Source organism: Thalassophryne amazonica, chromosome 22 (genome assembly GCF_902500255.1).
Source record: "Thalassophryne amazonica chromosome 22, fThaAma1.1, whole genome shotgun sequence".
Taxonomy (NCBI): Eukaryota; Metazoa; Chordata; class Actinopteri; order Batrachoidiformes; family Batrachoididae; genus Thalassophryne; species Thalassophryne amazonica.
The window spans coordinates 14922245-14947270 of record NC_047124.1 but is presented as its reverse complement, the minus strand read 5'-3'; the positions used below and the strand labels follow the sequence as shown (position 1 = coordinate 14947270).

At 40.5% G+C, this 25026-nt stretch overlaps 1 protein-coding gene across 3 annotated transcripts; it reads left to right on the top strand.

The window, feature by feature from the left end:
- Positions 1-3391: 3391 nt before the first annotated feature.
- Positions 3392-24927, top strand: slc13a4 (solute carrier family 13 member 4). 3 transcript variants are annotated; one of them, XM_034163422.1, is made up of 17 exons: positions 3392-3594; positions 10875-11003; positions 15651-15787; positions 17521-17696; positions 17770-17833; positions 18050-18052; positions 18321-18363; positions 18455-18535; positions 18627-18811; positions 21123-21242; positions 21433-21534; positions 21656-21757; positions 21859-21965; positions 22853-22974; positions 23265-23426; positions 24414-24551; positions 24739-24927. In XM_034163422.1, exons 1-17 carry the CDS (start codon positions 3472-3474, stop codon positions 24874-24876), a joined length of 1932 nt encoding a protein of 643 aa, XP_034019313.1. In that variant the 5' UTR covers positions 3392-3471; the 3' UTR covers positions 24877-24927. The 3 variants fall into 3 exon arrangements, with proteins under 3 accessions (XP_034019313.1, XP_034019315.1, XP_034019314.1); XM_034163424.1 differs by having other exon boundaries at positions 17572-17696; positions 24739-24876; XM_034163423.1 differs by lacking the exon at positions 18050-18052 and having other exon boundaries at positions 24739-24876.
- Positions 24928-25026: the final 99 nt, after the last annotated feature.

Below are 25026 nucleotides of genomic sequence, written 5' to 3'. Positions count from 1 at the left end.
CAAAGAGCCCAGTAATTTATAATCTTTATTCTCTGTGCCAAGATCAGAGATGAGTTACTGTACAAGGACAACAAGTATGAGATAAAACACAAAAAGTCATGTGTGGTTGACAACAATAACCATAATGACCAGACTTCAAAGATCAAGGATGAAAGACAGGATCAGACCTCTTGATCAGGGATCAAAATAGTAGGCTCAAAGGAATAGAAATCAAACATCAAAGGCAAGATCAGGTCCAAAGGAATCCATATCAAAGACCACAGCTCAAAGATCAAGGATCAGAGGCAGGTTAGGACACCTTGATCTGGAATCAAAGGAACCGGGATCAGACATCAAAGGTAAGATCTGGTTACAAGGAATCCAGATCAAAGCTCAAACTCAAGGAGGTTCTGATTCCTTTATCAGAGATCAAATTTAGCAGGATCAAAGATCAAAGGAATATGCATCAAAGCTCAGTGATCAAAATTAGAGTTTCTTTTAATCACAATCCAAGCTCAAAGGCACCTCTTGGTCCAGAGCTGCACCCAAATGTAGTCAGCTCTTCACTGACCCAAGGTCTACTTTTCCACTAAATTTCTTTGAGGTCTGTTCATATCCTGCTGAGTTTCTGACTGAGGAATGACAACAAAAGCATCACCTCTTTGGCAGAGGTAATAAATAAAGGACAAATGAAGATTTCAACAAACATTAAGTTGTTTAGATAACCACAGTGAGCTGGACTGGTGCAGGACGGTGTACTGAGTCTTGAAGGAGTTGTGATAACTGTCTTGATGATGACATCATTTTGTGTACTGAGACATTCCTAAGTATACTCAACAAAAATATGAACACAGCACTTTTGGTTTTGCTCCCATTTTGTATGAGATGAACTCAAAGATCTAAAACTTTTTCCACATACACAATATCACCATTTCCCTCAAATATTGTTCACAAACCAGTCTAAATCTGTGATAGTGAGCACTTCTTCTTTGCTGAGATAATCCATCCCACCTCACAGGTGTGCCATATCAAGATGCTGATTAGACACCATAATTAGTGCACAGGTGTGCCTTAGACTGCCCACAATAAAAGGCCACTCTGAAAGGTGCAGTTTTATCACACAGCACAATGCCACAGATGTCGCAAGATTTGAGGGAGCGTGCAATTGGCATGCTGACAGCAGGAATGTCAACCAGAGCTGTTGCTCGTGTATTGAATGTTCATTTCTCTACCATAAGCCATCTCCAAAGGCGTTTCAGAGAATTTGGCAGTACATCCAACTAGCCTCACAACCGCAGACCACTTGTAACCACACCAGCCCAGGACCTCCACATCCAGCATGTTCACCTCCAAGATCGTCTGAGACCAGCCACTCGGACAGCTGCTGAAACAATCGGTTTGCATAACCAAAGAATTTCTGCACAAACTGTCAGAAACCGTCTCAGGGAAGCTCATCTGCATGCTCGTCGTCCTCATCGGGGTCTCAACCTGACTCCAGTTCGTCGTCGTAACCGACTTGAGTGGGCTCACATTCGCTGCCGTTTGGCACGTTGGAGAGGTGTTCTCTTCACGGATGATGCGAAGGAGATGTGTTGCACTGCATGAGGCAAATGGTGGTCACACCAGATACTGACTGGTATCCCCCCCCCCCCCAATAAAACAAAACTGCACCTTTCAGAGTGGCCTTTTATTGTGGGCAGTCTAAGGCACACCTGTGCACTAATCATGGTGTCTAATCAGCATCTTGATATGGCACACCTGTGAGGTGGGATGGATTATCTCAGCAAAGGAGAAGTGCTCACTATCACAGATTTAGACTGGTTTGTGAACAATATTTGAGGGAAATGGTGATATTGTGTATGTGGAAAAAGTTTTAGATCTTTGAGTTCATCTCATACAAAATGGGAGCAAAACCAAAAGTGTTGCGTTTATATTTTTGTTGAGTGTATGTAACAATCCTGCACCACCAACACGTTCATTAAATGATTTACGCTGCCTTCCCCTCTATAATCAGTTACAACTTCATTTAAAGCCTAATGCATTTAATGGATTTCAAACTACAATTTAACAAGCCAAATCAATTGTTAAAACACAGACCTCTGCCAAGACTTGACAACTCTCTGTGTTTTAACTGCAACTGCATGTCTATTTTCTTTTCAGCTGAACCAGTATTGTAAAGATCTGTGCTATTCTTTCTGAGGTTGTCAAACTTTATCCCATTTTCTGATGCCTTATTGGATTCTTGCAGTGCAGGCCTACTCACAACCTCCCCAAGATGAAAAAGAAGTCAGCAGGCCACAGCACATTCAGTTAATGTGTTCTTTTTCTATGGAATAACCTGCCTGCTGAGATTCAGACTTAAAACACATCTGTTCTCCGTAAATTACAATGAGTTTTTTTGTGCAATATCGACAGGTCATACGCAAAACATTTCAGTCTATCATATTCAAACGATAAGCTGCATATATTTTTCAGCATCCTTTGATATCCTGGAATTTTTAAATGCATGTGACTCATGTTTTTGTTGTCTTACTTTTTGAAGAAAATATATTAAGAAATGCTTTTTGAATTGCGTTTTACCTGCCATGATGAACAAAGGTATGGAAGTCAAAACGGATAAATTATCTTAAAATATAACATACATCAATTCAAGAGTAATATATATATATATATATATATATATATATATGTGTGTGTGTGTGTGTGTGTGTGTGTGTGTGTGTGTAGAGAGAGAGAGAGCAATGCAAAAGTCACTGTTTGCAGTGCCTTGAAATAAAAACACCTTTACTTAATTTGGTTATTTTTTATTTTGCCTTTTTTTTTATTTCAAATTATTAATTTAAGCCATACCATTGAGTTTATATATATATATCTGATAATGACATTGCATACATATGCATATGTATGCAATGTCATTCTCATATCATCTGATATTTCTAAGAATAAAATATGAGCAAATAAAACACATGGGCTTGCACTGACTAACCTACTCCTCTAGATGTCAGTGTGCAACTACACTTTAAATCTATCTATCTATCTATCTATCTATCTATCTATCTATCTATCTATCTATCTATCTATCTATCTATCTATTATAACATCTTGCAGTTTTTTTTATTATTTTTATTTTAATTTTATTTTTTTTTAATCTTGCAATTTTTATCTATTGATTCATTCCATTAGACCTTAAAGTATTTAATCATTATATATATTTTTTACTTTTCTGTAAAGTCCCTGTTTTCGCTCCCCCCCCTCCCCCGGACTGTGGGTCCAACACGCGCACTCACACACTCCCCAGTCTTGAAAACTTTAACTTTACTGAACTGTGATTGGCCGTCTTATCGCCACACAGGGCGGAGCTACTGCTCGACTAATTAGCATATCAATCTCGTCCGATAAATATGGCGCCGTCTCACCTGCGCTCCAAACAGCGAGGCACGCGCGGTGCGTGGATTAACAACGGGCGGTGTGGCTCAGAGCTCTGGGTTCCACATGAGGCTGGAGGCCGCAGACAGGATGGACGTGTTCAAGAAGCTGTGGAAGGCGAGGAAGCTGATCCTGGTGGTCTTCATCCCCCTGTCACTGCTTCCGCTGCCGCTCATCCACCCCACCAGCGTGAGTACAGCACGAAAAAATGGAACAAAATTAAACACAGTTCTACAACATTTATTTGATGCTTCTCAGTCAGCATTTTTATTTTTTATTTGTTCTTTTTATTTATTTATTTTTTGTAAAGACGTTTTTCGCCTATTTTTTCCCAACCTATACAATTTGCTATATAAGTATTTTGAAGGCTAGTTAGCAAGTCCCGTCCGTATTTACATTTACAAGCTAGCTGTTTAAATCCCGTCGAAAACCAAGAAGACGCTGAATAAATGTTCACTTTACAACTTGTTTTCAACGTGTTTTCACATTTTTTTAAAAGTCTATTCAACTTTAAAATGCTCCCTTTTAGAACTGTTAATTAATGACCCATATTTTTTTTTGGTTAAAAAAACGACAACAAACAAACTGCAACTTGGTACATACTCGGTCATCATAAGAGTTTAGAAAGAACAAAAAACACCGTACATGATAAAGTTATTGAAACTTGTTCATTGTGTTTGAATTGCTCCTTGGGGGTTGTTTTTCTGCATATTAAATATTTACATAAAATTATTAAGTGTCAAGAAGTAAACTTTAATTTCTCCAAGATGTGATTTGTTTTATGTACTGCTGTACACTTTTTCTCAGTAATGAATGAATTATGAATAAAAACAACTGTTTCAATATAAAAAATTGAAATGGTGTTACTTGTTTTTGTCAAAGCCACACACCGAGTTCTTTAGGCGACACTCCATATCATCTGTTTAAAGCTTCAATTGAACAAATTATCCATTTGATTAAATAAAATTTGCATTTGTGACACATTAATAATGTTATCTGCATTTTCACTGGTTAAAAAGTTGGTGGAAAGATGTTCAGACAAATATCACCCAGATTTAAACCAAAAATCAAAGTTGAAATTACATTTAGTGCTCACTGGGGTCCTTCAACACTTTAAATGAGGGGTGTCAAACTACTGGCTTGGATGCCATATCAGGTCTGTGTGGCAGATTCACAAGACCTACCATTTGTTTTAATGTTTGCCCACAAATTTATACATTTATGATTTTAAGCTCAACTAATTTGCAAGACTGCTGTGGTTTAGAGCCACATTCTGACACAGGAAGTGCGGTCAATTTTGAGAGTGCAATGATTTTGAGGTTATTCCACAACAGATCTAGCACAGATTCACATTGGGATTTGGCACAAGTTTTATGCCTGATGCTCTTCCTGACGCATGGCAAAATAGCAATTTTTATTTTTTTATTTAAATTTTTTTTTTAGCTTGGAAGCTACTTTCAGAAAACAGTGTTTATGTGGTGGATTGTTGCAAATCACACATGTAAATGAGATAATAATTAGGTTTGACAGAGTACCCTCATTCTGAAATGTAAACAATGAGACACCGGGCACAGCTTTCTGGTGTTTTTCCCTTAAGCACACAGACGTAAATTACCAAGATCTTCTGACCTTCAAATGCTCACACCTTTCTTCATATGTGACAGAGAACAAATATTTAAACACCATTTTGAGGGTCTCTATAGGCTCTTTCCAACCACACCATTTCTGTTACAATTCCTTTAACTTAATTTTTTTTTTTTAGCCCATACCAACATACCAACAACAGCTGTTCAGGATACTTCACAGGTCCTACAGACACTTTGTCTCTGCACCTGGACAACACAAACGCGTGCATTCTAATACAAACAGCATTCAGACACTTGACACCAAAATATCTCTAGATTTGAGCTGGAGCAAAAAGAGTTGCACTATCTATTGTTAGTTTACCTGTGGAAGAAAACAGTAGATTCAATTTATTTATGTAGCACCAAATCAGAACATAAGTCGCCCCAAGGTGCTTCAGATGGGCAAGGGCTAACCTTATCAAACCTCCCGAGGAAGCACATAGGCCACAGTGGTAAGGGTTTTGTTGTTGGTGTTGTTGTTTTTTTTGGGGGGGGGGGGGGGGGGGGGGGGAGGAAGAAACCTCAAGCAGATCAGACTCAAAGGTGACTTACTGCTTAGGCCATTCTAATGGTAACTAAAATCAGATAAAGAATGATCAAATATGCAAATCAAAACCAGGTACTAAAGTCCAATTGTAGGTTGTTGTAAGTCAGCGTCCATTTGGGCTGGAGTCATGGGTAAGTATACATCTGGCTTTCAGCCAGGGGTCCAGCAGGCAGCATCAAACTAGAGGCTTAAATCGTGGCAACGGCACCTCAAACCGAGAGAAAGAAAGCAGAATCAATAGGCCGGAACTAACAGCACATAAAGCACTAGTTCCCAGCAATAAACCAACAGAGTAGCACAGGGATTACTAATGTGGTCACCAGCAGCTGGTGAAGCAACACCAGGAGACCCAGAATTTAGATATAATGAGGCTGGGACCTCCTCCGTTGTTAATGACGCAGTTAAAAATGGGTCGATACACCAAAAAACTGTTTCTGTAATTTAGTTTAAGTTAGTTTAGTGTCAGATGACTTAGATTTAATTGGTACCTTCTTATTGTTGTTCTGCTGTTGCTGTTGAGGATCCAGACTGCAGCTGTTGAGTCCTGGAGTGGATTTTGATGTGTGTATGTGAGGGCGAGCTGAAAAGACGTACTGTCTTTTGCTTTGATGAATGCTGATGTGGACTTGAGCTGAGCGGAGTGTGTGCAGAGATGTCACGGCTTGTCGATGGGACGGGCACAACGGCGAGACGAGTCCTGTTAGGATCACGTTCAGTCCGCTTTGTGTCGCCGTGCACATTTTTTGGGGACAGATCCTTTGAGAACAAGAAGATTACCTCACTGAGCACAAATCCAATCTACAGAAAAGTGTTGATCTCTTATCAGTCTCTAAGTGAGGTAGTGTAGCATGTGTGTTCTTATTAACATTATTGCTGTGGTGTTGTAGCATTCTGTGGCTTGGTGCTGTTCTGCCAGGAGTCCTGGAGGTTTGGCAGAAGCAGGCGACACAGGATGGGGCAAAGAAAGAACAAAAAACTTCAGTGTGAAAAGGGAAAAAAAAGAGAAACAATCCCAGCAATTACGTTACATAAATCGCCGTGCTGCTGGATTTTAACCCCGCGTGGCTGCTTGCTTATGTCACAAGGGACCCCAGACTGTCAGGAATGTGGCAGGGGTCGGTTAACGTGTCGGGCGTCCAGCTGCAGCGGAACAGAACATCTGCTGGACGCTGTCACGGGGGCAAAAGAGGAGAGAGGAAGACCTGGTGGGTGCCAAAAATACCCAAGCTGGGTTTTCTTTCAGCTTGCATAAGTGTGAAATGGCAGTGCTCAGACAAAGTGAAGTTTTATTGAAGGCCACCAATCAGTTTAGAAGGTGATGTTGAGGACTGATTGATGGGCAGGGTGATATCTGTCCCCCTCCGGATTTATATATACAAAAAAATTCCTGATAAGACAGTCTTTGCTGGTGATATTGAACACTTCAGACACATTTTCAGTGCAAATAAAGTTTTCATATCTGCACATCACAGTGGGATCAGCTTGTTCAGTCTACAGTAGAGCCCGACCGATATATCGGCTGGCCGATATTATCGGCTGATACAAGCCCTTTTCCAAGTACTCTCTATCGGACGAAATTTTGCCGATAGAATGCCGATAATTTCTCATAAACAGAACAGTTACTGAAATAATATTTGTCGGCAATGTAAAATGTCCTTGCACTGTTTGTCCAGTAGATGGAGCTCTGACTCCATTCAACTGAGAGCTGCTTACACCCCTGCTTAAATGTGTTCATCACCGACCCCCGTAGTTTGCCGTTACACTGCACTGATCGGCTGACAAAAGCATACAAGTAAGTTTATAAGGATGCTGTTTGTAATAACTTTGCGATTACATTCTCCCCACATTTCATCCAAATATCATTATCGGCCTCAAAAAATCCATATCGGTCGGGCTCTAGTCTACAGTTTTGAATGCTATTTAACACTTTAATTTTCTTGAAATATCTTTCAAAGTAAAATGGGAGTTTAACCTGGACTGTGGATGTTATAATGCCCATTTAGTCTTGTGCTGATTGGTTTAGTGACGATACCTACAGTCTGTTGTAACCTAATCTGCCTATCATTTTCCTTTCTGCAGATAACATGGGGAACTGATGAGACAATCAATAGGCCTTTGTAACATTTTCAGACAAAAATCAGACTGTCAGCTGTAAAACTGATGAAAGATCCGAGGCGACGTCATCCTGTTTCAAGCTGAAAACCTCCAAATTTAAGCCTCTGTTGACCCAGGACGTCGTGAGAGAACAGAGAACTTTCAGAAGAGGTCGGAATCAGCAGTTTATCCGGACATTCCACTGTTAAAGGAGATTTTTTTTTTTGTTTTGTTTTTTTGTTTTAATGAAAGACGTGCGGACGGATTGGCGCGTCGGCTCACAGCCGGCGCGGTGCGGTGGCACAGGAAAAACACCTCCGTTGGAAGCCTTAAGGACAAGTTGGAACATGCCCTGCTGTTAAACAATTTCTCAGATACTCACTCAACTGAAAGCCACCAAAAGCCGCCTGGATTTTACAAATGGTTATCAACACGGAGGTGTTTTTCATGTGGCGCCGGCTGCGAGCCGACGCGCCAATCCATCCGCACGTCTTTCATTAAAAAAATCTCCTTTAACAGTGGAATGTCCGGATAAACTGTTGATTCCGACCTCTTCTGAAAGTTCTGTTCTCTCACGACGTCCTGGGTCAACAGAGGCTTAAATTTGGAGGTTTTCAGCTTGTAACAGGATTAGGACGTCGCCTCGGAGCGCTGCGCGACATCCCGCTCCGTGGGAAGTCCTTACAGCGATAGAAACAATCCAAAATCTCTCATCAGCCATTAAAATTTTCACCGAAAGCAGCTTAATTTCTCGAATGGTATCCACTCAGATGTGCCTCACAGTTTCTGAAAAAATTTTGATGACGCACAGCGCCAGTCTCTCAGCAACTTCTCAGACAATGAAAATCCGACGAGGCGGCTGGACCACTCCTTCCACAAGGCGTGGTCACAGGCAAATGACGTCACCAACAGGCGTGGAAAAACTCACGCATGCGCACAAATGTTCAAGCTTGGCTGACGTAAAAACATATGAATCAAACCCATATAGTTTAAAAAAAAAAAAATAATAAAACGGTCGGTTTCTTTTCTAATAGACCTCGTGTATATATAAGGGGTGGGCCTTTATAAGCTTTGCTTCTGCCCACACCCTTTCGGTCACAAGTTCATTGTTGAATTGTCTTATTTATCAGTTTTTTTTTTTTATTATTATTATTATTGTTCAGTCTGTGTGACAAATAAATAAATTCATTCAGGTCAGGTCAGGTCCACCTCATCTCGCTCCTTTTGATGCAAAGAAGCAGTGGGTCTACTTCGAGTCCTTCCCGAATTAATAGTCAAGAACGGCACGAAGAATTGAAATTATGCTAGATATTTGCTCTGTGATTAATCTTCTTGGTATAAAGTAAGTGTTATCATACTGCACACTTCTACATTATGGAGACTTTTTGTCCTTTGTTCATTAACAATATCTTGCATACATCGATTAACACCATTTGTGATATGAACTGACTAAACTATGTGAATGATTTCTGGTATTAAAAATTTTATTTACTACTCCACTGACTAAAGTTGTTATTGGGAAAACAAGCCAAAATGTCTGTCGCGGCTCCTCCATGTAAATCTATGGTGTACGTATGATGCAAAATATACGTCGAATAAACCTGATTTTGTTTTAAATGCGTGCATATTTGTTTATAAGCCACTGGATGGTATTTTGTATGTTTGCTTTGTGGTGGAAACATATTCTGATTGTTGGCAAGAAGCATAACTTTGGCTCGCCAGTAAGTGGATAACTAGCTTGCTAGATAAGTTAGTTTGTACAGTATATGTGCTAATCACTTCCATTTTAAAAACTGCACTAAAATTGCGGTGTTTTTCATGAACACAGAGTTTAGTCTTGTAGTCCAGCAGTGGTTTGTGAAACTAGATTGTGTTACTGCAGCTAGCTAATATTTTTGGACTCTTGGACAGTGTCAACTCGAGGCTACTCCAATGAATGTTTCAAGATGATATCAACTGAGCAAGATGTTGACACCCATCCTTGTGTGAAACTTTGACTTAATTTTGGTTGTGAGAATGGCTGAAAATGTGCGTTCAAACTGTTCTTGCGTTCTGTTGTTGAGGTTTATACGGCATAACTAAATATTTTGACTGATAAACAAGAAATTGGGGGGCAAATTTCCCTTTCCAAATGTCCACATTGTTGGTATATTAAATTTTGATGTTGTTGTAAATTTTGAGATGGAACTACTTTGTTTTCGCATATGCTAGTAGCGTGGATGCTGCGGTGGGGAAGCTCAAGCCTTCACGGAAAGTATTGAGTCTGGATGGATTATCTCCACCTTAAATTATGGTTAGTTTACCCCATAATAGGAGATCCATGTTGGTGCAATTTGTGTTGACGCTGAAGTATAACTGCTTCACTGTTTACTTAGAAAGAATCACAGCAAGCAGATATGTCTGGTTTATCAAGTACACTTTTTTCTGATTTTGTCAACGTTGAGAAAGTATTTTTTTTTAAATACAAATAAAGGGGTGTGTATTTTATCAAAGTATAGCGTAAAGGAGGAAATATTTGTAAGCAAACAATTTGTTAAAAGCAAATGAGCTTTTACATAAATTACTTGCAGTAATATCAAGAAGGCTTATAATAGAAATCTAGAAATAACAAATCTATTTGAATTTTTTAATTTTTTATTTTGTTTGTTTATTTTTTAAGTATTCTCATCCATGCAAATCTATAGACTCTTCATGTTATTTGTTTATTTTCATTAAAGGTGTACAACCTTTGGGTTTTCTAAGATTTAAGTCATAAAATAATTTTCTTTAGCACCACTATAATTTTATTGTTAGCCTTTAAATAGGGGATTCATAATATGACATTGCCAATATGATGGAAAATAAATAAATGGTTCTCCTGAACAGAGAAAAATATAAATAAACAGCCTATTCGGTAACAACCTATACCGTCTATGATGGCAACCATAGCGATGTCATAGATAATGTGGAGGCTTCTCCTTTCTTGCGCGAGGGATGCTGGGAAGCACATGTCAGTGACCAATCTGAGTAGAGAAAGGCATGGTGACATCAGCTGGCTGCTTGTTTGAACACAAATATATCAAAAGCAAACATTAGATTTATCCATAAAATACCTGCGTATATTTGAATTGATGCATTGTCTGTTGCGATGGTTTGATCTCTCTTTTCAATAACATATCATGCAATCAGAGATGAAGCATTTGTTTATCTTCTCCCCCTGACAGGAGGCATGCTGTGGATACGTGCTGATGGTTACAGCGGTCTACTGGGTGTCTGAGGTTGTTCCCTTGGGTGCTGCTGCTCTGGTTCCTGCTTTCCTTTACCCACTGTTTGGGGTTCTAAAGTCCAGTGAGGTGAGACCAGAAACTGTACACGAATTGTGAGGTAATTGGTGTATACACTTTCTGGTAAACCTTGGTGTCCCTCAGGGTTATGTTCCAGTCCCTTTTCTCTTCTGTACTTGTAGACTGTGTTGCAAGGACCCATCCAGTCCAGTGACTTTGGTGTAATAGTTAACAAGGAATGGTCCTCAAACTCTGACTTTGCTGATGATGCTGTGATCTTTGTTAAAATCAGTGAATGTTCTGGTTGGTGCTTTGAAGAACCTGAGTAAGATCAGAATGTCGAGGTTGCGAGTGTCCGGGCTCATGGCCAAGAACCAAGCTTTCAGTGACTTTTGTGAACTCATTGTAGCTTTATTTGTGTACTCCACTGGAGGCTTGTAACTCACCCTGTCCTGAAAGGACATGCCCCCCCAACATTCACTTTGTTTATTGTTTGCTGTGAGTTCTTGCTGTTCTGAGCAGTTCATTCAACAAGATTTTCTGCTTAAGTTCATTCTTCTGTTCTTTCTGTAAAGAGATTTATAACTTGATAAATCGGTCAAATGTGGTGTTTGATTTTAATTTACAGTTGTAAACACACTAGAAGGAAAACAAATCATTCTCAGAAGATTTTGCTTTTTTTTTCTTCCCTTCATTGAATACCCTCAACTTTAAATCTTTCACCGTTACGCTATGTACGTTTTGAAACTGTTTATCAGTTTGCAGTTCAATAACTTCAGAAGCTCTCATGCAGTGATGCCTGAATGTTTGTGACTCCTTGAGCTACTCCACATCTTAATTTAAGTCACAGCTTCATAGTGGAATGGAGCAGAGATGGATTTTCATACAACAGATCAAATCTAGGCTTTCTTCTCCCATGTGCCTTCTGGCAAACTGTATCTGAACTTTAACTTTTTTTTTTTTTTTTTTCTTTCAAGAAATTCCTCTGTACCATTTCAACATGAAGCTGTATCACTGGCGATGCAAAACTCGCACTCTACGCATGTTTCCTGTCACAGCCACAGAAGTGTGTAACTTCAGGGTTGTCTTGGTGGCTTTCCTCACTGCAGCCTCCAGACAGTTTGACCATACAGTACCACAGTTTGTATTTCTTAATGACGATGTAAATGAAGTCCAAGACCTATTCAATGATTTTGGAAATGTGTGTCCATCCCCTGACTTGTATGAAGAAAACTGGCTGTAAAATTGATTATTTACTTGTGTTACAAATAAAAGGGTGCAATTCTACTATAATACCCGATGGGGTAAGAAAAATTATTTATTGCACATGTGAGTGCAGAGTTGTAAATTTGGTTTGGCTTCAGTCCCTGTTGCGGAATCCTGCCAATGGAGGAGGCAGGGGGTGGTGCCCCCCCCCCCCCCCCCCCTTAACCACGGCAGACGGTGATCAACAGAAACCAACATTTCTGAGCATTGCACCCAGTGAGTCAAAACTTCACACATTCTTAAGAAGTCTGGGTTTCTCAGAAGGCAGAACATGAAGAACCACATCCTACTTTTTTTTCCTGGGTCAGGCTTAAAACTTCTTGCCCCTCGTATCACTGAATCCCAAAGGAATAATTTGCATTAATTTATGTTAAGCACATAAATGGCAAATATTGTACTTTGAATGCCAATTCTAGTTTAAGTTTGCCACAGTTGTTGATGGATATGACAATTTTAATGATGGCATGTCAAGCTTTCTGTCTCCTTTAGTACAAATTTTTTTTTATTAATCAGTATTCCCAGTAATACATTTCCCAGCCCTGCAGGGGTGGTGGCCAAGTGGTTAGTGCACTTGGCTCAAACCCCACCCCTGCCATATTTCTCCATGTAATGTGGAGTTTGTATCAGGAAAAGCATCCGGTGTAAAACTTGTGCCAAATCAACATGCAGATCCACCTTGTATCTGTTGTGGTGACCGTGGGGGGGGACAAGGGAGCATCTGAAGGGACTTACCTTTTGACAGTAATAACCCCCCCCCCCCCCAATCAGTCACCAAGCTTAACTGAAGTAGAAAACTCTGCATTTCTTATCAGCAGTACATAAAATGTGAGCCGTATACCTCATGTGACAAAGCTGCCTGTAACTTCCAACATAGAGGATTTATGCAATGTTTTTACTCTGTGATCCCTCATTTGTAAACAAAGGTAGTTGTAAATGTTTCATTAATTGGTTTTAAAAGGGGGGGGATACAAGATCATCTTGTATCAAGTAGGAAATGTTGACAAGGAGACCTGACCACCAACTAGCCAAAAACAATTCATCTGATTTAATATTGTTAATAAAATATATGCAATCAATTTGATTCCATTCTTTATTCACCATGTGGGTTCATCTCACTGTGACCTCTGAATCTTCTTTGGCCTCACCAGATACAAACAAAACTCCTTGTTGGCCTTCCTCTTCTCCTCCCGCCTGGTGCCTTGATCTTCAACATGTTGCTCCTGATATACCCCACATGCTTCCTCTGCATATCTCCAAATGATCTCAGTCTTGCCTGTTATTTTGACTTCTTGTTGGTCTTCAGGATTTCACAGCCCATCCACTGGCTTCTTCAGGCTTGCTCTGAAGAAACTGAGATGATTGGATGAGTGCTGGAAGGCCATGAAGTCTATCAAGAAGTCCAGTGTAGTTATCTGAAACCCAGATGAATGACTAAGAACCTTAAATGACAGATTTAGAATCTATGTACTGATCACATGGCCCATAGTAACTGGAGGACAGTTACTGGCCAGACCCAAATAAAAAGCAAGATGATGCTTAACCTTAAGGGAAATTAAAGTATTTACACAACCGATCATAGTTTTGTTTGGTTATTGTGGTCTTTGGTATGAGTGTACTTATTCCCACCAGGGCAACTCAGGCAAAGTCCACATGAAAGGGAATGTGATTGGGTTAGGAATTTACAAAGCTTGTAAACAGTTTTAGCCAAACCATGTGTCTGAATATAAAGTCCATAGACCAGAGGTTTAGAACTCCATTGTTTTAAACTTCTGAGCTGAGAAACTAGAATGTTACACACGACTAGCCTGGAACATTTTGTAAATGCTTTAGATGGGGAAAATGTCAGACCCCTTCTGACTGGAAATAGGTTGTCCCACAGCTTCATTACAAAGAGACTAAAGGTGCTCTGTTTGCCTCTCTGTACTCTGAGAGGGTATTTCTTTGATTTCTTCTGTACCATTGTTGGATCGTAATCACTCACCCTTCGTCTATTCCAGATCAAAGTGATGATTCCTGAATCTTTGCTGAGCTTTGATCCTGATCACTAATTATTTAATCTTTAAACCTTGCCAAGCTTATGTTTTCATTAGTTTGTCTTGCTTTGATCCTGCAATCTGGGGTAAAAGACTCATTATCAAAGAGCTGATTCTGAGCTTGTTTTCTTATCACTGCAAATGGATCTTTGTTGCTTTGATCCTGTATTCAGGGTTTTTTGTGACTTGAACGGTCACATTTTCCTGCCATGTGCAAGTTTCTTGTTTAAAATGACAGCCTGCATGTGAATGTGTCCAGCTGACAGAAATCAGGTTTTGGGTGAGGTGAGGAGATGGAGGCTTACACAACGCTGTGAATGCTGCAGGTGGGAAGTTGAGCAGATTAGAAAGAACAAATGGAAAACTGTAAGTGCTGATCTGAAAGGAAAGAATCATAGACTGTATAAGAGCTAGAAACACAAAAGGAAACCATACCGCTGCTCCTTTTCTGGCTTTATTATGTATCTTTTGGCTTCCTGTCAAATGTCTCTTGCTTCCAGTTAATTCAAAAATCTTATTTTTGCATCATGAAACTAGAGAATGTCACAGAGGCCTTTGAATTGTCATAAAGCATATGACCCGCTGCTTTGGACTCTCCCACTGAATGAGCAGAACCCTAATGACAAATGGACAATAGTGCTGTACATACAGAGAAATGGAATACTAGTAGTAGAAATACAATATTAATATGTGAAACTAGAAAAGAGACTCTACAAAGATGATTTAGTGCCATGATGTCACCCAGAGAAGTAAATCCTATTTAGACCTTGAGTCCCACTGGTACTTGTGTCCAGATTCCAGAGCGTGAAGCAGATGAGTCTGCAATTCCTCCTGGATGGAACAGTCCATTGAAGGTTACTTCTCTTGCCAAAGCTGGTAACTTACAACTGGGTGAACGAGGAAAATGCAGATGTAGTGTGACTGGAAATTGACCCCAGGTCTACATATTTGGTATCCAAACTCCTTATCCCACTGAGCTACTGCTGTACAGAGACGGAATCTGAGAAAAGGAAGATTGATGGGATACAACTTTATGTAAAAATTAAATTCCCTTTTTTATGCAGATTGATTATTATTATTTTTAAACTTTTTATATCGTTTTGAATCAGGATTTTGATCCAGTCTAATTTTATGATTCATTTGAATTGGATCTACAAACTACATTTCTACATAAATCTGGTCTTTCTTCTTATTCCCACATTTGTTCAGGCTGCTCCTCCTGTTATCCATGTGGGAATGTGATTAAGTCATTTTAGACAAACTGTGACAAGTACACACATATGAGTCCCTTCTGCAGAACATTTTTTTTGCACTGTGCTATGCGCAACCTTCAGGGGACAGTTTCATGATAAGTTTAAGTAGGAATCAATTATCTCCTCTTTGCAAATGGGGTGTGTGTGCGCGCGTGTGCATCCAGGTTGCAGCAGAGTACTGCAAAGACACAACTCTCCTGCTAATTGGTGTCATCTGCCTGGCGGCGTCCATCGAGAAGTGGAACCTGCACAAACGCATCGCTCTGCGCATGGTGATGGTCGCAGGAGCCAAACCTGGCATGTGAGCAGCATTGGCATATTTACATGTTTGTTGAGTTTTGTGTTTATTGAATGCACAAACATGCTGAACTGTTGCAGAAATGAATAAACATTTGTTGAGCAGCAGTTTTTTTTTTTTTTTTTTTTTTTTTTTTTTTTTTTTCCTCACTGATTTTTATTTGAAGTCAACCACTGCAGTTATATTTCAGCACTAAAAGCCTACATATAGAAGTTGATGAACTTGATTTAAGGCACATACTTTTGATAGTGGATTATTACATATTGCTGTACTCCAGGATAAGTTGAAGAGAGGATTCCTTTCAAGCTTTGCCATCTATAATTTATGTTCACTTCTTTGGGGAAGTGTCTAGCTGCTGGCATGGTGCAGCCAGTAGGAACATGGTGACATGCCGTTGGCACTCGAAGTAGTTCAACTTATTGAACTTTTTTTTTTTTTTTTTTCCTCTCTCTCTCTATCGCCAGTGAGTGCTGGAAGTTTTCTTTTCATAAAATACCATAATTTTACAGGGCATCTAGAAAGTATTCACAGCGCTTCACTTTTTCCAAATTCTGTCATGTTACAAGCCTTATTCCAAAATGAATTAAATTTTTCCCTCAAAATTGTACTCACAACACCCCATAATGACATGAAAAAAGCTTTTTTAAAATTTTTGCAAATGAATTAAAAACTAACAAATCACATGTGCATAAGTATTCACACCCTTTGCTCAATATTTTGTTGATGCAGCTTTGGCAGCAATTACAGCCTAAAGTCTTCATGAATATGATGCCACAAGCTTGGGGCACCTATCTTTTGGCAGTTTTGCCCATCCCTTTTCCCATTTGCCTTTTGGGCAGTTTTGCCCATTCCTCTTTGTTTCTCATCGTATGAGCCTTCAGGTGCCTTTTAGAAAACTCCAGGAAGGCTGCCATTTACTAAGGAGTTGCTTCTGTCTGGCCACTGTACCATACAGGCCTGATTGGTGGATTGCTGCAGAGATGGTTGTCCTTCTAGAAGGTTCTACTCTCTCCACAGAGGAATGCTGGAGCTCTGACAGAGTGACCACCAGGTTCTAAGGCCCTTCTCCCATGATCGTTCAGTTTAGACGAGCAGCCAGCTCTAGGAAGAGTCCTGGTGGATCTGAACTTCTTCCATTTACAGATAATGGAGTCCACTCTGCTCATTACGACCTTCAAAGCAGCAGAAATGTTTCTGTACCCTTCTCCAAATTTGTGCCTCAAGTCAATCCTGTCTCGGAGGTCTACAGGTGGACTTCAGTTAAGCTGTAGAAACATCTCAATAATAATCAGTGGAAACAGGATGCACTTGAGCTCAATTTTGAGCTTCATAGGAAAGGCCTTTGAATACTTATGTGCATGTGATTTCTTAGGTTTTTTGTTTTTTATAAATTTGCAAAAATCTTAAATTTAATTTCATACATCTTAAAATAAGGTTATAACATAAAAAAATGTGAAAATGTGAACACTGACTACTTTCTGGAAGCACTGTATGTAGAAAATGGGCAAGATTTCCGAGATAAGAGAAGGTGCAATAAATGCTCTTGATACTGTACTTTCTCATGGAATAGTGTACAAGATCTGTTGCAATATTGTGTACTATTACTCTGAAGTACAGAACAGCTTCACTGTGATTTCACAAAGTGGGAACAGAACAAATTATTCTTATTCCAAAAGTCAAAGGCTCACAAAAATGGGCACTAACGCTTAAACAATGTGCATGTGTCTCTGAGCCAGGTTGGTGCTGGGCTTCATGTGCTGCACCGTCTTTTTGTCCATGTGGCTCAGCAACACGTCCACCACCGCCATGGTGATGCCTATAGCAGAGGCTGTCCTGCAGCAGCTCATCTGCACTGGCCTGGCCGACGTTCACCACCACTCGGAAACCAGCAACAGCCCCGAGGATGACAGCGGTATGAACATAAACTTGATAAGTTATTTATTATTAGTCTTTAAAATGCTCAAATGTCATGTGCGTGTCTTCAGGTGTTTCAGACAAAGAAGAAAACCTGGACAAAAACCAGATGGAGCTTCTCTGTCACAGTGACAGGTATGGATGTTTGTATGAGGTTAACGTGCGCCACAGTGTTGTCACCAATTTGACCTGAATAGAAAGAATAAAGATCTTAATAGGACCGAAGTTTTGAGCCTAATTTAAAACCAAAAGTCTAAATGAGTCTAAACAAAGACTAGTTAGTTTAGATTAAGACTAGTATCAGTGCATATGTTGACAGAAAAATGGGCAGTCAAATTTATATTTTTAAAGCAGTGGCTTCATTGGATTAGGTAGAACTTTATTGATCCCTTGGGAAGACTCCCTCAGGGAAATGGAGGTTCCAGTAGCATTGTATACCAGCACACAGGGTAAGAAGCACACAGTATCAAAAGTGAAACTAAATAAAACATGTATATTGTCTCATGGATGGTATAGATATTGGTTATGTTACTTTAGAAAAAAAAATTGTCACAGCTTTTTAGTTATCAGCAATAGTTAGAACCTTGTTTTAATTCTCCTCATCTTGCTGTTTTATGTCATCCAGCAGCAGCATCCCTAATCAGGAGCTTTCTACACTGAAGGAGGTGAGTCCTCTCTAGGATTAATTTTAAGAGAGGATGCAAAGAAAGTCGGGGGGGAAAATGCATGTAAGTGAAAATTGTTTCTGACATGCAGACTGGGGAACCAAATGGTTTGGCAGTTAGGCCAGACTTGAGCCAAGGGATCATCAAACTCACAAATGGACACTTGCCTGAGGTTTTCAACACGCATACATACGTACACACTGTTCAAAAAAATTGAGAAACACTTCCAGTCATTTACAACATTCTACAACTCTTTCTCTTAGGTTGCGATTGAAATTCCAAATGTGAAGCGGGTGAAGATGAGGAGAGACTCTCAGTATCCAACAAAGACCGATCACATGGTCTGCAAATGTCTGTCACTGAGTATCACCTACGCTGCAACCATCGGCGGACTCATCACCATCACCGGCACGTCAACCAACCTCATCTTTGCTGAGCAGTTCAACACGTAGGTACACCTGCACCTACGTGTACGTACAAATGAATTAGCAGGATTTTGTGTTTTGAGGTAGTAGAATTGAGCGTTTGCCTTGTTATGAATGTTCACTGGGGCTTTCATTACATCCATTTCATATGAGACTTTCTCCACCAGTAATGGCAATAATTGAAAACTGAAGGAAAGCAAGATTCAATATAAGTAAGTCAATGTCAATTATAAAATGGAGAGCAGACGAATCTTTAATCTGAATTTTAAAAAACACCGCAGAGTCAATACAAGGGTAGCTACGACCACTACCTTTGCACTAAAACACCTATAAACAACTTAAATATCACAGAGATTCAATGGGAAGACCATTGCAGGTCACAGCAAACTCATTTGTGCCTAAACTAAATTCATTCATGGGTTTAAGATTCAAAATGGCCGCCAATAGACCCTTATAATTGAATCTCTGCGATATTTATGTTGTTTAAAGGTGTTTTAGTGAAAAACCCTATTTTGGCGGCCATCTTGGATAACTGGCTTGAGGCCAGTTTTTATTTTTGGGAACATCCTGATTGTGTTTTGGGGTCATCTAAGAAACCTAAAAAAGTTGGTTTGGGTTAGTCCTGGGGGTGGGGGGTGCGCAAAGGTAGTGGTCGTAGCTCCCCTAGTACAGACTGCTGTGTCTCAGTGGGCAGACTATTCCACAGAAAAGGTGCATGATGAGAAAAAGCTATGTGACCTTTGGAACGCAGAGCTCAAGTATCTTTATTTTGTCGGTTTGTGCATTTCTACTCTACAGTTGGAGTACAGAAAGACAAACTGTAATTTAACAGGTCTGGTCTGGCGGGTGGATTAGTAGACTGGTGTGTTGGGTGATTAGCTCCAGTGTACTGTATGTACATTTATGTTTTGTGTAGTGTGGAAAATTTTCAATAAACAGACCTTTTATCCACCAAAAAACTCAGTATCTCGATCTGAGATCAAACTGATGAGCCTACACAGTTCTGACAGATTTCCTCCAGCCGCTACACTAAGCCTGGCAGAATGGTCTCCTTCATGTCGCACGTTGTTGGACAAATGCCCTGAGTTTGTGTGTGTTTGGGGGGGGGGGGGGGTGGTAAGTCTTAAATCTAACAAAAACACTCAAACTAAGTAGCATTTTTAAATGAATAATCATTTTCATTCATTTCTGAATGGCAGGATAAGTCCAACAACAAAATATAATAAATCCAAGGTTTTTGCACAATCATCATAAATTCACACTTTAAACCATGTCAGATGAATCTTGTTTTTACAAACTGTGTGGATAAAGGCTCATCTCTGATTATGGGCCTTTTATTTTAATCATTTTTTTTGTTTTTTGCCCAACTTCAGGTGAATTTTGATCATCTTTCATGTCATTTTTCTTTCAATATCTGTGGATCATAACCTTTATTAATGCAGTCAGTGGCACAGTACAACATGATGTCTTTATCAGTCTGTTGCACTTTTCTCTCAGATAAGCTCAACTCTGCATATTAAAGAATGGGGACATTTGGAGTGAACTGTGAGTTGAAGGTTAGAATGTCATCTTTTACCAGAGTTCATACACTGTTACCTAAACTTCATATACAAACTAAATTTCTCAAACTTAAATAGATTCCCCCCCCCCCTTTCTGTGTGATGAGTTTACATCAAATGGACTTTTTTTATTTATTTATTATGATAAGCACTTGACATACAAACTGAGGCCTACATGTTCTGTTTCACATTGTATCAATGTGGGGAGTCAGCTGGTGCAAAGAGAAGACGCTGGGAGGAACAACAGCTGTCAGTCAAAGCACATATTTCAGAGTGGACAGTTTTTGTTAGAAAAGTTTGTGGTTTTTTTTTTTGTCTTTTTCTCCACTGCAAAACAATTTTGCATTGGAGATGGGCTTTTATTTTTAATTTAATCCTTTATTGTCCTGCACTGGCCTGTACAAAATGTCAGCGGGAGTCAGGGGATGTACAACTTGGCGGTTTCCAGTCCAAAAAATGGTCGTTTTCTCCAGCTGTCGAGGGCGATTCATAGTCCAACAAAACCCCACACATGCAAACAACTCTGGTCAAGTATTGGGGGAGGAAATGGTTAAAATGAAGACTTTTGGGTTCTTGTAGACAGACTTCGCTGACCTGGTCGCATTCTAGAATCACAAATGAACGTAAAAATCCACATTCATCGATCAAGTGGTGGATTGAAATTTTAAAATGCAACCTTTCACACGGTACTGATTTAAAGTGAAACGGAGACGTGATGACTGACTTCTGGCAGATAATGGCGGTAAACATCATGACACTTTGCTTTTCCTTCCAGTCGTTATCCGAATGCAAAGGTGATCAACTTTGGGACGTGGTTCATCTTCAGTTTCCCCATCGCCATCATCATGCTGGTTCTCACCTGGCTGTGGCTCCACTTCCTCTTCCTCGGCTGCAAGTGAGTCTGTGCACGGTCAGCACCGCTAGATCAGCGTTTGCATTCTTGTCCACTCTTGAGGAGCAGCAGTGGGTCACTTTAACTCCATCTTATCATTATGGACTCACGATAGTCGCGCTGCGTGTACGCGGTGACCTTTGGCTGCTGGTCGTTGACTCTGGACTCCTGTTGTTTGCCGCTGTGTGTTCAGTTTCAGGGACACGTGTTCGCTGAGTAACAAACGCAAGACTCAGAGAGAGATGATGTCAGAGAAGAGGATCCATGAGGAGTACGCAAAACTGGGACCCATCAGGTATGTGAGTGTTTTGGGGGTGGAGCACAGGTCAGTTACTCGCCCAGATGTGACACGGCGGCGCCGTCAGGTTCTGGCTCGTGTAATCCTTACTCGTGACCTCTTTGTTTGTGTGCTGCAGCTACCCAGAGGTGGTGACGGGTGTTTTCTTCATCCTCATGACTCTGCTGTGGTTCACCAGAGAACCGGGGTTCGTGCCTGGCTGGACGTCTCTGTTTGAGAAGTATGTAGCCAAATGACACGTGTTGATTCAGATTATTAAAGAGAGCGTATTGTACATATAATTGGTGTTTGTCATTATAATTCATATTATATTTTTGTTAGGAAAGGTTACAGAACTGATGCAACAGTGTCTGTCCTCCTGGGTTTCCTTCTCTTCCTCATCCCGGCCAAACGCCCCTTCTCCTCTTCCTCCAGCGGCAGAGATAAAGGTCAGGAGTGTGCACGTTTCCATCCTCGCAAAGGGGTATTTTTCCGTCTGTAGTCCTTTTATGCAGGTTAGAATCTACATACCTGCCAAGTTTTGCAAAAATCTTACCTTGCAAATGAAAACGTGCCTTTAATTTTGTTTTTTCCATTTTAATAATAATGGATTGTCCAGCTATTTCATATTTACATGCACACATAGATCATCTACAATTCTAATATAAAAGTACACTATGCTTGGAGAGTGCATATGTCTGCAAACCTGACACATCCACATCTGTCCTTCATTTTTACAGTATCACAGAGATGGGTCACAATTATTTCTGCTCTCATTATTGAGATTATTAGCTTTTATGTGCACCATGTTGCAAATGTCTGAGAAGGAAAATGTCCAGCATCCACCTCAGCTTTTGGATTTATAAAGATCAGTTTGAAATCTGATCTTGATGGCAGTAATTCTATACTTCACCTCCTGCTTTAGGAGGCCTGTGCAGGCAGATTAATACCAGGAGCATTAGGTTATAAAATACACTGCTGACTGAAAAACAGGTAAAGCTCAAGCACTGTTGTGACACTACAGTTGGGCAACACTTTGGAGCACAAAAGCTGCACTACTGTTTTTGTGGTACCACTCTAACCCCCAAAAGGTCAGATTTCACAATGTAATTTAAAATACTAACAGATAAACAGATGACATAAAAATGATGTTCAGTTGTTTGGAGTTGACAAAAGTGTTTACCCCCAACTCTTAATAACATTATTATATTCAGTTTAATTTGATCTAAATTGCATTTTTGATTGGAAACTGTTGAAACGGCAACACACAATAAATAGAAAGTCACCACACATTCCAGCTGTGTATTATATACTTTTGTGTTTTTAAATTTATCAGATGGAGACTCTGAATCTGACCCACTGGCTCCCATGATCACCTGGAAGGACTTCCAGAGGCTGATGCCCTGGGAGATTGTCATACTCGTGGGAGGGGGCTACGCGCTGGCCGCTGGCTGCAAGGTACAACGCATGTGGTTTTAGCTGTGAAAATTAATGTCCAGGATCTCACAAGGCTCAGGACTTCCGGTGCTTAATAAAAAGTGGCATGCAGTTTGCGAGCCTGGTGGTAACTGAGGTAACTGAGCTTGCCTCCCAGTAAGAAGCTCAGAAACCGTAAGCTGTCTTGACATGGAAGCAGCTTTGGACTAGACTGTGGCACTGCTATTCAGCAACCACACACAAACTGTAAAATCAGTTGAGGGGCTGCAGTGTCGGCAGCCAGTGAAGCTTTTCGTGCGTTTTGTGTGCAGGTGTCGGGCCTGTCAGTTTGGATTGGGAGACAGCTGGAGCCCATGAGCGGTCTTCCTCCCTGGGGCGTCACCCTGTTGGCCTGTCTGCTGGTGTCTGTAGTCACAGAGTTCGCCTCCAACCCAGCGACTCTCACTGTGTTCCTACCCATCCTGTCCACACTGGTACGACACACACGGCTCAGCACACTGATTCTGGAATTAGTCAAGGCTTTTAAAAGATACAAGGTGGGAAATGCCACCAGCTCCACCACCACTACCCCGTTCTTCTCTAAGTGACTAAGCTTTGACTTACTAGGATTTTCCCAATCTTGTTCTCTAAACAGATGCTTTTGGTGGTGCTGAGACTGATGTTGAACTGTGGTTTTATGGTAGCTGCCACAAAACATCGGACCAAGTTACCCATTTACACTCAACAGCCACTTTATTAGGTACACCTTGCTAGTACCAGGTTGGACCTCCTTTTGCCTTCAGAGCTGCTTTAATTCTTCAGGGCATAAATTCAACAAGATGTAGAAACGGTTTTCAGAGATGTTGGTCCATATTGACATGATGGCATCACGCAGTTTCCCATTCTCCTCCGACCTCAACAAGGCATTTTCATCCACACAATTGCCGCTGACTGGATAGCTTTTCTTTCTTGGCCCATTCTCTGTAAACCCTAGAGATGGTTGTATGTGTGAAAATCCCAGTAGGTCAGCACTTTCTGAAATACTCAAACTAGCCAATCTGGCACCAACAACCATGCCACAATCAAAGTCACTGAATTTCAGCACGTCGTCTTTACCACGTGTAGATACCTAAATGCATTGAGTTGCTGCCATGTCATTGGCTGATTAGCCATTTGTGTTAAGGAATTGAACAGGTGTACCTAATAAAGTGGACCATGCATGTACATTAGAAGGTTTATTCTTTTACTTTAGCTTTAAAACCAGAATAAACTAAGACTTATATTTATTTGTCATATTCTTATTTCAACCACTTGACTGTAATTTTAAATAACTTTTAGTTGTTCTGTGTTTTGGTCAGCACCAGTGTTATTTTTTTTTAAATGTGCCTTATAAGTAAATTTGACTTGACTTTATGATGTCACACAGAACACCAAGGCGATATTTTTTTTTATTTTCCCTTCTCTCCCATTGCTCTCTCCAGTCGGAGACGTTGAACATCAACCCCCTCCACACGTTGATCCCCGCCACCATGTGTGTGTCCTTCGGGGTCATGCTTCCAGTGGGGAACCCCCCCAACGCAATTGTCTTCAGTTACGGCCACGTGCAGATCAGCGACATGGTACAGCACTCGCACACAGTCCAGACAACATGTCCTCGTCCTGCACCTGCACAAAGTTTTTTTGTTTTTTTGTCCCCCCCAACAAAAAGAAATCCTTTAAGCTAATATTTCCAGAGACCTCAGTCTGGTTTTGTTTCTTGTCCGGCATTAATCACCTCTATGTCCTGATCTCTGTCCTCACTTCCAGGTGAAAGCCGGTTTTGGGGTCAACCTGATCGGCGTGGCGGTTGTGATGCTGGCCATTACCACGTGGGGGGTTTCCCTCTTTGACCTCACAGAGTTCCCAGTGTGGGCGATGACTGGGAACATCACCGGCAGTTTATAACCACCAGAGGGCAGGACCAGCGGCAGAAGGATTTTTGACACAACTGGGTCTCAAAAATGGGTGTGAGGTGAAGTGGCCAGATGGTCTTGCTCAGAGATTGCAATTGGATCATGAAGAGGAAGAAGTATAGAGGGAGAAAAAAAGTGAAGA